The sequence below is a fragment of the Nycticebus coucang genome, chromosome 2, assembly GCF_027406575.1.
Source record: "Nycticebus coucang isolate mNycCou1 chromosome 2, mNycCou1.pri, whole genome shotgun sequence".
In the NCBI taxonomy this organism is placed as follows: Eukaryota; Metazoa; Chordata; class Mammalia; order Primates; family Lorisidae; genus Nycticebus; species Nycticebus coucang.
Window position 1 is genome coordinate 118,722,986 of NC_069781.1, and position 12,179 is coordinate 118,735,164.

The window sequence follows — 12,179 nt, forward strand, 5'->3', positions numbered from 1 at the left end:
CACCAAATAAGATGAATAGAATACTACCACACTTATCAATTATCTCAATAAATGTTAATGGCTTGAATTCCCCACTGAAGAGACATAGATTGGCTGACTGGATTAAAAAACACAAGCCATCTATTTGCTGTCTGCAAGAAACACACCTGGCTTCAAAAGACAAATTAAAGCTCCGAGTCAAGGGTTGGAAGACAATTTTTCAGGCAAATGGAATTCAGAAGAAAAGAGGAGTTGCAATCTTATTTTCAGATACATGTGGATTTAAAGCAACTAAAGTCAAAAAAGACAAAGATGGTCACTTTATATTGGTCAAGGGAAAAATACAACAAGAAGACGTTTCAATTCTAAATATCTATGCACCCAATTTAAATGCTCCCAGATTCTTGAAACAGACCTTACTCAGTCTGAGCAATATGATATCTGATAATACCATAACAACAGGGGACTTTAACATTCCTCTTACAGAGCTGGACAGATGCTCTAAACAGAAATTAAACAAAGATATAAGAGATTTAAATGAGACCCTAGAACAACTGTGCTTGACAGAGGCATACAGAACACTCCACCCCAAAGATAAAGAATATACATTCTTCTCATCACCCCATGGAACATTCTCCAAAATTGATCATATCCTGGGACACAAAACAAATATCAACAGAATCAAAAGAATTGAAATTTTACCTTGTATCTTCTCAGACCATAAGGCACTAACGGTGGAACTCAACTCTAACAAAAATGCTCAACCCCACCCAAAGACGTGGAAATTAAACAATCTTGTGTTGAATAACAGATGGGTGCAGGAAGAAATAAAACAGGAAATCATTAACTTCCTTGAGTATAACAACAATGAAGACACAAGCTACCAAAACCTGTGGGATACTGCAAAAGCAGTTTTGAGAGGAAAATTCATCGCTTTAGATGCCTACATTCGAAAAACAGAAAGAGAGCACATCAACAATCTCACAAGAGATCTTATGGAATTGGAAAAAGAAGAACAATCTAAGCCTAAACTGAGTAGAAAAAAAGAAATATCCAAAATCAAATCAGAGATCAATGAAACTGAAAACAAAAGAATCATTCAGAAAATTAATGAAACAAGGAGTTGGTTTTTTGAAAAAATAAATAAAATAGATAAACCATTGGCCAGACTAACGAGGAATAGAAAAGTAAAATCTCTAGTAACCTCAATCAGAAATGACAAAGGGGAAATAACAACTGATCCCACAGAGATACAAGAGATCATCTCTGAATACTACCAGAAACTCTATGCCCAGAAATTTGACAATGTGAAGGAAATGGATAAATATTTGGAATCACACCCTCTGCCTAGACTTAGCCAGGAAGAAATAGAGCTCCTGAACAGACCAATTTCAAGCACCGAGATCAAAGAAACAATAAAAAATCTTCCAACCAAAAAATGCCCTGGTCCAGATGGCTTCACACCAGAATTCTATCAAACCTTCAAGGAAGAGCTTATTCCTGTACTGAAGAAATTATTCCAAAAAATTGAGGAAGAAGGAATCTTCCCCAACACATTCTATGAAGCAAACATCACCCTGATACCAAAACCAGGAAAAGACCCAAACAAAAAGGAAAATTTCAGACCAATCTCACTCATGAATATAGATGCAAAAATCCTCAACAAAATCCTGGCCAATAGATTACAGCTTATCATCAAAAAGTCATTCATCATGATCAAGTAGGCTTCATCCCAGGGATGCAAGGCTGGTTTAACATACACAAGTCCATAAACGTTATCCACCATATTAACAGAGGCAAAAATAAAGATCACATGATCCTCTCAATAGATGCAGAAAAAGCATTTGATAAAATCCAGCATCCTTTTCTAATTAGAACACTGAAGAGTATAGGCATAGGTGGCACATTTCTAAAACTGATTGAAGCTATCTATGACAAACCCACAGCCAATATTTTACTGAATGGAGTAAAACTCAAAGCTTTTCCTCTTAGAACTGGAACCAGACAAGGTTGTCCTCTGTCACCTTTACTATTCAACGTAGTGCTGGAAGTTCTAGCCAATACAATTAGGCAAGACAAGGAAATAAAGGGAATCCAAATGGGAGCAGAGGAGGTCAAACTCTCCCTCTTTGCTGACGACATGATCTTATACTTTGAGAACCCCAAAGACTCAACCACAAGACTCCTAGAAGTCATCAAAAAATACAGTAATGTTTCAAGATATAAAATCAATGTCTACAAGTCAGTAGCCTTTGTATACACCAATAACAGTCAAGATGAGAAGCTAATTAAGGACACAACTCCCTTCACCATAGTTTCAAAGAAAATGAAATACCTAGGAATATACCTAACGAAGGAGGTGAAGGACCTCTATAAAGAAAACTATGAAATCCTCAGAAAGGAAATAGCAGAGGATATTAACAAATGGAAGAACATACCATGCTCATGGCTTGGAAGAATCAACATTGTTAAAATGTCTATACTTCCCAAAGCAATCTACCTATTCAATGCCATTCCTATCAAAATACCAACATCGTACTTTCAAGATTTGGAAAAAATGATTCTGCGTTTTGTATGGAACCGGAAAAAACCCCTTATAGCTAAGGCAGTTCTTAGTAACAAAAATAAAGCTGGGGGCATCAGCATACCAGATTTTAGTCTGTACTACAAAGCCATAGTGCTCAAGGCAGCATGGTACTGGCACAAAAACAGAGACATAGACACTTGGAATCGAATTGAAAACCAAGAAATGAAACTAACATCTTACAACCACCTAGTCTTCGATAAACCAAATAAGAACATACCTTGGGGGAAAGACTCCCTATTCAATAAATGGTGTTGGGAGAACTGGATGTCTACATGTAAAAGACTGAAACTGGACCCACACCTTTCCCCACTCACAAAAATTGATTCAAAATGGATAAAGGACTTAAATTTAAGGCATGAAACAATAAAAATCCTCCAAGAAAGCATAGGAAAAACACTGGAAGATATTGGCCTGGGGAAAGACTTCATGAAGAAGACTGCCATGGCAATTGCAACAACAACAAAAATAAACAAATGAGACTTCATTAAACTGAAAAGCTTCTGTACAGCTAAGGAGACAACAACCAAAGCAAAGAGACAACCTACACAATGGGAAAGGATATTTGCATATTTTGAATCAGACAAAAGCTTGATAACTAGGATCTATAGAGAACTCAAATTAATCCACATGAAAAAAGCCAACAATCCCATATATCAATGGGCAAGAGACATGAATAGAACTTTCTCTAAAGATGACAGACGAATGGCTAACAAACACATGAAAAAATGTTCATCATCTCTATATACTAGAGAAATGCAAATCAAAACAACCCTGAGATATCATCTAACCCCAGTGAGAATGGCCCACATCTCAAAATCTCAAAACTGCAGATGCTGGCGTGGATGTGGAGAGAAGGGAACACTTTTACACTGCTGGTGGGACTGCAAACTAGTACAACCTTTTTGGAAGGAAGTATGGAGAAACCTCAAAGCACTCAAGCTAGACCTCCCATTTGATCCTGCAATCCCATTACTGGGCATCTACCCAGAAGGAAAGAAATCCTTTTATCATAAGGACACTTGTACTAGACTATTTATTGCAGCTCAATTTACAATCGCCAAAATGTGGAAACAGCCTAAATGCCCACCAACCCAGGAATGGATTAACAAGCTGTGGTATAAAAAGAAAAACAAACAAACAAAAAAAGCTGTGGTATATGTATACCATGGAATACTATTCAGCCATTAAGAAAAATGGAGACTTTACATCCTTCGTATTAACTTGGATGGAAGTGGAAGACATTATTCTTAGTAAAGCATCACAAGAATGGAGAAGCATGAATCCTATGTACTCAATTTTGATATGAGGACAATTAATGACAATTAAGGTTATGGGGGGGGAAGAAGAAAGAGGAACGGAGGGAGGGGGCTGGGGCCTTGGTGTGTGTCACACTTTATGGGGGCAAGACATGATTGCAAGAGAGACTTTACATAACAATTGTAATCAGTGTAACCTGGCTTATTGTACCCTCAATGAATCCCCAACAATAAAAAATAAAAATTTTTACAGACCATTAATTAAATTATTTTTGGAAGAAGTTCAAAGCAAAGTATATACATTTATTTATTTATTTACATTCTTTATTAACCAAATACTGATCTTAATAAATCTGTCTTAAAGAAACAAACTATTTTGGCCAATCTAAAACAAACACTTCAAAGAATCCCAGAAAGATTTGCAAATCACTCTAAAATCTAGTGAGAATCCATTCGTGGAAAGGGAGGGGAGGGAGGGGGGAGGTAGGTGGAGGGAGGGGGATTAATGGGATTACACCTGCGGTGCATCTTACAAGGGTATATGTGAATCCTAGTAAAGGTGGAATGTAAAGGTCTTAGCAAAATAACTAAGAAAATGCTATGAAAGCTATGTTAACTAGTGTGATGAAAATGTGTCAAACGATCTATGAACCAAGTGTATGGTACCCCATGATCATATTAATGTACACAGCTATGATTTAATAAAAATTAAAAAAAAGAAAAAAATAAATAAAATCTAGTGAGAATAAAGGTTTGATAACTTTTGGCCATCCACTTGGATTTTACACTTTCAATTGAGACTGAGCTATGTAAGATTTGCATTTTATTCATAGGGGAGTTCACTTAAGAACTCTTTTAAGTTCTTGTAAGACGAAGAACACTCTTTTAAAGAAATTCCACCTCCAATTCCAAAGGACAGCTATAAACATCTAGAAACAGAGAACCATTATTGTAATGATTAATACTTTTAAAACTATTTCTCCTAGAATTTTAACTCTTCTCAGAATGCAATTTCATTGTATTTTTAGTCTCCCTTCTTTCCTTAGGAAGACATTAATTCCACTGAGTAAACAGATTCCAGCTAGGGTTCTTTTTACTGCAACCAATAAAAACCTCAAATCCTTAAACCTACAGAAAAATTTAATAGTCCCTCCTTATTTGAGGTTTCACTTTCCTACAGTCAATGACACTCTGAAAATGGGTGAATATAAAACAATACGATACGCAGCTCAGTAGGTAGGGCACTGGCCACGTACACCGAGGCTGTCAGGTTCAAACCTGGCTGGGCCAGCTAAAATCAACAATGACAACACACAACAACAACAAAATAGCTGGGTGTTGTGGCATGTGCCTATAGTCCCAGCTACTTGGGAGGCTGAGGCAAGAGAATTGCTTATTCCCAAGAGTTTGAGGTTGCTATGAGCTGTGACGCCACAGCACTCTACCAAGGGCGACACAGTGAGCCTCTGTCTCAAAACAAACAAAAAACTCCCAAAAAATAATACCATAATATTTTGAGAGAAACCATCATATAACTTTTCTTACAGTACATGGCTACGGTTATTCTCTTTTATTATTATTTATTATTATTATATTAATTTATAAATTAAACTTCATTATAGGTAGATATGTATAGGAAAAAAATAGTATATGCAGGGTTCATTCAATACTATCCAGTTTCAGGCATCCACTTGGAGTCTTTGAGTATATCCCTTGCAGATAAGGTGGGACTGTCTTATTATTGAAGTAAAATTTAACTTACTGAAAGTACTGGCTGGTGTGCAACAAAGTCCTACTATGATGTACTATTTTTCAGTGACTATTTTAGTTACTGTTTCATGAGTTTCCTTATTTACATTAAAGATTTTGAATCAATTTATTCATTCCTAACTTTTACTTGCCGTTTTTCCTCATATTACAGCTAACTATGACACTCCTGGGTAAAACGGTTAATCTCTAACAAACATATTTGTTTTTTTTTTTTTTTAGAGACAGAGTCTTATTTTGTCGCCCTCGGTAGAGTGCCATGGCGTCACAGCTCACAGCAACCTCCAGCTCTTGGGCTTAGGCAATTCTCTTGCCTCAGCCTCCAAGTAGCTGGGACTACAGGTGCACGCCACAACACCTGGCTATTTTTTGTTGCAGTTTGGCTGGGGCCGGGTTTGAACCCGCCACCCTCAGTATGAGGCCGGTGCCCTACTCACTGAGCCACAGGCACCACCCAACAAATTCATATTTCTTTACTTCTTGGATTATAGTTTTACAAACATTCATAAGAACACTTAATATTATTTCTGCATCTTATGAAGTCCATTTTCTAAAAGTAGAGACGTTACTTATCGTTCTTATTAATTGTGTCGGCTCAAGCCAAAGCAGTCAACTCTCTTGGTGTCATTTCTTATCTATTGGAGTTACTTACTTTTTTTATAGCTCTCTTGGACACCTTGGGAATTTCAATTTGTCGAAGATTCTGTGAAACCTCAGCAATGCTTTTATGTCTTATTAATGCATTTTTCCTTTTAAAAATGGAAAACAAAAAACAGTCAAAACACTCAAGTCTAGAAAGAGTTTATATATAGCAACATTTAAATGGAACTAGGGTCTTAAAATAGTATTTAAAGCCAGTTATCTTGAGGTTGGCCTAGATTTATAACTAAACAAGTTGACCCCAGAATTTCCAAAAGTAATTCCTATAAATTAAATTAATTATGAACAATGAAAAGCATCAAGGGAAATTTAAAAGGTAAGCTGACATCCTAACCTTATTTCATAAAAGGCTCCTAGTTCCTGGAGACCTCATGTGGATAGTAAAGAAAAGCTTGGTAAACTACACAGTAAAGTCATGTGCAACTGGCATTTCCCTCATGACCCCATGTATGACAGCAGTCCCATTAGAAACCTGATATATAGCATTTGATATTGGCATTGTAGATCAAGTAGGGGAAATGCCTGATATTCAGTAATGGTCCTGAGACATTTGGTTTCCATATGAAAAAATCATATAAATAAAAATACATATACTATCTAAGTTTGTGTAAGTATATGCTATGATGTTCGCATGATGGCAAAATCACCTAGTGACACATTTCTTAGGAAGCACCCCCATTATCAAGCAACATATGGCTGTATATTCCCTAGATAATAGTGTCAGATGCTCCTTGTTAGGAATTCCAGTAGTGGACTTCTGTGATTTAAACAAAAGGTAAAGTATTAATCTAATAAAGTTTACAGACAAAGACAACTGGACCATGGTTTAAACATACTTTTGTCAGGATTATAACAATGAAGTAATTCCTTCGATTTCTTGAGCTCTTACCTTCTCTTTTTAGCTGATCTGGTACGAAGCTCTTCCAGTTGGTCAGATTCAGTGCTGCCTGACACGGATCTATGAGCACTTGACAAAAAGGGCACAGAACGAAGTGGTGATTTGTTCTCTTGTGTCATGGAGTCATCACTGAAAAAGTCTGGAGGAAGGACACCAGCCAACTTCTGGGGAATCTCAAAGCCTAGGCTGTTGTAAAGAGTTCCAAGTGTCTTTGGGATAAAGTCAATATACCTGTGGAAGATAATGGTTAAATATGAAAGAGAGTTACATCTCATTTTCTCTATTCCCTCCCTCACCCAGCTTAAGAAATAACCCTTACAATTCTACAATTCTGAGATAATATCAAATGCATAGTTCTTGATAAAACATTTTTAAAGTTAAGTTAGTAGCCATCAAACTTACAATCTCAAAATTTCCTCCAGAAACTTTGCTAGATATGCTGAGTCCTCAGTTAAACACACCATGCGCAGCAAATCCGTTACCTGAAGTAGATTTTAAAGAATTATCTTATGCCCTCTAGAGAGAAGCTGAAAGCATACAGGGTATTCCCAAGGGCACTAAGTTGTATACTTGCCTCCTCTACTACCTGTTCCATATCATCTGTACTTTCATATACTGAAGGGCACTGCAGACACATCTCCAAACGAAGAAACACCTGAAGCTGGCACCTCGAGAGAGAAAAATACTTGCTCATGTTTACTCTGTTTTTTTTCTAGAGACAGTCTCACTTTGTCACTCTCAGTAGAGTGCCGTGGCGTCACAGCTCACAGCAACCTCCAGCTCTTGGGCTTAGGTGATTCTTTCGCCTCAGCCTCCCAAGTAGCTGGGACTACAGGCGCCCGCCACAAAGCCCAGCTATTTTTTGTTTTGTTATAGTTTGGCCAGGGCCGGGTTTGAACCCACCACCCTCAGTATATGGGGCCAGAGCCCTACTCACTGAGCCACAGGTGCCGCCCCGCAAGTCTACTTCGAATAGTACTTAACAGAAGGCTCCCTTCTTAAGCACAGATCTATTTATATAAGAAACAACAACCTGGCTGGGCATGGTGGCTCATAGCACTCTGGGAGGCCGAGGTAGGCAGATTGCTTGAGGTCAGGAGTTTGAAACCAGATGGAGCAAGAGCAAGATCCCGTCTCTACTAAAAATAGAAAAATTAGGCAGGCACAGTGACAGGTGCTTGTAGTCTCAGCTACTTGGGAGGAGGCTGAGGCAGGAGAATTGCTTGAGCCCAGGGGTGGTTTGAGATTGCAGTGAGCAATGATAATGCCACTATGCTCTAGCCTGAGTGACAAAGTGAGACCCTGTCAAGAAAGAAGGGAGGGAGGGAGGGAGGAAGGAAGGAAGGAACCACCCTAAAGGGGAAGAGCCAATGCCTTCTCTAAATACCGATATAGTTATTAGAGAAATGGGTGACTCAAACCACACATTAGAACATTATAAAATTTAACTATGAAAGCATCTGTAAGCAATTAGCAATCTATTTTAAATGGATATAAGCAAATCTTGGGGTTTTGTTCTGTAGTAAAGGTTAAAAAAAAAAGTAGCTACTTACTCTCTGACTTTGTCTTCCTTATCCAGTTTTTTTTGTAGATTCTGTCGAAGACTTTTGCTAGTTTTTAAGAGGTTAGTTTTTACTTGATTCAGGCAGTTTACCTGAAAATACAAAATCATTATATAGGAGAATATTAAGTTACTCATCATTATTTCTAATTTCTTTAACAGTTGACTAATGTTCTAAGAAGGGAAGAATATTCCCTTAAAAATTGCCTTCTTCTTTCATCTGAATGAAAAGAGTAAAATGAATACCCTTCTTTGGCATATTAAAAAAGAATATGGGAGGCACCTGTAGCTCAATTGAGTAGGGCACAGGCCACATATACCAAGGTTGGCTGCTTTGTACCTAGCCCCAGCCAGCTAAACAACAATGACAACTGTAACAAAAAAATAGCCCGGCGTTGTGGCGGGTGCCTGTGGTGGTCCCAGCTACTTGGGAGGCTGAGGCAAGAGAATCGCTTAAGCCCAAGAGTTTGAGGTTGCTGTGAGCTGTGATGCCACAGCACTCTACCGAGGGCAACATAGTGAAGACTCTGTCTCAAAAAAAAAAAAAAAAAGGTATTTGGGCTTGGCACCTGTGGCTCAAGTGGCTAAAGCGCCAGCCACATACACCTGAGCTGGCAGGTTCTAATCCAGCCCAGGCCCACCAAACAACAATGACAGCTGCAACCAAAAAATAGTTGGGCGTTGTGGCGGGCGCCCGTAGTCCCAGCTACTTGGGAGGTTGAGGCAAGAGAATCGCTTGAGTCCAGGAGTTGCTAGAGGTTGCTGTGATGCTATAGCACTCTACCCAGGGCAACAGCTTGAGGCTCTGTCTCAAAAAAAAAAAAAAAAAAAGTATTTGAGAGCAGATGGGCATGGATAAAAGAAGTCTACAGATTTGAACTGTCTTAAAAGGTTCCACGAAGTAGTCACTGAGAAGCCTAATTATAAACAAATCCTCTTGTTTACTTTAGAGAAGTAGCCCAACTTTTGTCACTGAACGTGAATAAAAATAATGGCTATGGTCTAAAACAGAGCTCTGTAACTCTCCCATTGCATAAGAATAATTTAGGGAACTTTCTAAAAGTACAGATGCTAGGCCAGGTGCGGTGGCTTTTGCCTGTAATCGCAGTGCTCTGGGAGACTGAGTTGGGAGGATGTCTTGAGGTCAGGGGTTTGAGACCAGCCTGAGGGTGAGACCCCATCTCTCCAAAAAAATGGAAAAAAAAAAAAAAAAGGTACAGGGGCAGCGCTTGTAGCTCAAAGGAGTAGGGTGCTGGCCCCATATGCTGGAGGTGGTGGGTTCAAACCCAGCCCCGGCCAAAAAAAAACACTGCAAAAAAAAAAAAAAAAGTACAGACCTGGCACAGTGGCTCACACCTATAATCCTAGCACTCTGGAAGGCTGAGGTGGGTGGATCATCTGAGCTCAGGAGTTCAAGACCAGCCTAAGTAAGAGTGAGACCCTGTCTCTAAAAAAATAGCCAGGTGTTGTGGCAAGTACCTGTAGTTCCAGCTACTTGGGAGGCTGAGGCAAGAGGATTGCTTGAGTTTGAGGTTGCTGTGAGCTATGACGCCATAGCACTTTACTAGGGCAACAAAGTGAGACTCAGTCTCAAAAAACCAAAACAAACCATAGCCACCTTCCAAGATCTAGAATTATACTCATTCTTTTCATCATTTTGAATCATGTACGAAACAGACATTTTTCTAAGACACATGAACCAAACCCACCAACAACAAGCAACCACTACATCTATGACAAACAACAACATCTGGACTCTTACTTCTAATTTTTCAGTGCCTTTTGATTTTAGGAACATTTTAATAGTTGAAATCATGTTCTGAGCACATGAATACAGCTTGATTTCCCCTGTGGCCACAGCCTTTTGGTAATCTTCATGTATGTAAGATAGTAGCTCTTCTTCAGTTTTGAAATCTGTGAAAAAAAGTAAAATTGATTATTACATCCAGCCCAAAAGTCCTTGTAGATGTCAAGTGGAATCTTGTAGATGTTTAAGCCAGTAGATGTCAAGTGGGAGAGATTTTTTTTCTTTCCAAGAAACATTTGGTTTTTGACAAGCCAATTAAAAACATCCAGTGGGGAAAAGATTCCCTATTTAACAAATGGTGCTGGGTGAACTGGCTGGCAACCTGCAGAAGACTGAAATTGGACCCACACCTTTCACCATTAACTAAGATAGACTCTCATTGGATTAAAGATTTAAACTTAAGACATGAAACTATAAAAATACTAGAGGAGAATGCAGGGAAAACCCTTGAAGAAATTGGTCTGGGTGAGCATTTCATGAGGAGAACCCCCCGGGCAATTGAAGCAGCTTCAAAAATACACTACTGGGACTTGATCAAACTAAAAAGCTTCTGCACAGCTAAGAACACAGTAAGCAGAGCAAGCAGACAGCCCTCAGAATGGGAGAAGATATTTGCAGGGTATAACTCTGACAAAGGTTTAATAACCAGAATCCACAGAGAACTCAAACGCATCAGCAAGAAAAAAACAAGGGATCCCATCGCAGGCTGGGCAAGGGATTTGAAGAGAAACTTCTCTGAAGAAGACAGGCGCACGGCCTTCAGACATATGAAAAAATGCTCATCATCTTTAATCATCAGAGAAATGCAAATCAAAACTACTTTGAGATATCATCTAACTCCAATGAGACTAGCCTATATCACAAAATCTCAAGACCAGAGATGTTGGCGTGGATGCGGAGAAAAGGGAACACTTCTGCACTGCTGGTGGGAATGCAAATTAATACATTCCTTTTGGAAAGATATATGGAGAACACTCAGAGATCTAAAAATAGATCTGCCATTCAATCCTGTAATTCCTCTGCTGGGCATATACCCAGAAGACCAACAATCACAACATAACAAAGATATTTGTACCAGAATGTTTATTGCAGCCCAATTCATAATAGCTAAGTCATGGAAAAAGCCCAAGTGCCCATCGATCCACGAATGGATTAATAAATTGTGGTATATGTATACCATGGAATACTATGCAGCCTTAAAGAAAGATGGAGACTTTACCTCTTTCATGTTTACATGGATGGAGCTGGAACATATTCTTCTTAGTAAAGTATCCCAAGAATGGAAGAAAAAATACCCAATGTACACAGCCCTACTATGAAACTAATTTGGGGCTCTCACATGAAAGCTATAACCCAGCTACAACTTAACAATAGGGGGAAGTGGGAAAGGGGGGGGTAGAGGGAGGGGAATCGGTGGGATCACACCTGTGGTGCATATTACAGGGGTATTTGCGAAACTTGGTAAATGTAGAATGTAAATGTTTTGGCACAGTAACTGAGATAACGCCGGAAAGGCTATGTTAACCACTGTGATAAAAATGTGTCAAACGGTTTATGAAGTGAGTGTATGATGCCCCATAATCATATCATTGTATACAGTTATGATTTAATAAAAAAATTAAAAAAAAAAAAAAAGAAACATTTGGCTATGGCTAGATTGTCAC

General features: G+C 38.6%; 1 protein-coding gene across 1 annotated transcript in view; it reads right to left on the reverse strand.

The window, feature by feature from the left end:
• The window catches only part of TICRR (TOPBP1 interacting checkpoint and replication regulator), a 58,001-nt gene that overhangs the window by 19,279 nt on the left and 26,543 nt on the right, over positions 1 to 12,179 (reverse strand). Inside the window, exons 8-13 of the mRNA XM_053581663.1 lie at positions 10,471 to 10,622; positions 8,701 to 8,801; positions 7,722 to 7,815; positions 7,550 to 7,629; positions 7,139 to 7,378; positions 6,242 to 6,338 (exon numbers count right to left, since the gene is read on the reverse strand). Coding sequence (XP_053437638.1) covers positions 6,242 to 6,338; positions 7,139 to 7,378; positions 7,550 to 7,629; positions 7,722 to 7,815; positions 8,701 to 8,801; positions 10,471 to 10,622 — 764 coding nt within the window. The remainder of the gene's footprint in view (positions 1 to 6,241; positions 6,339 to 7,138; positions 7,379 to 7,549; positions 7,630 to 7,721; positions 7,816 to 8,700; positions 8,802 to 10,470; positions 10,623 to 12,179) is intronic.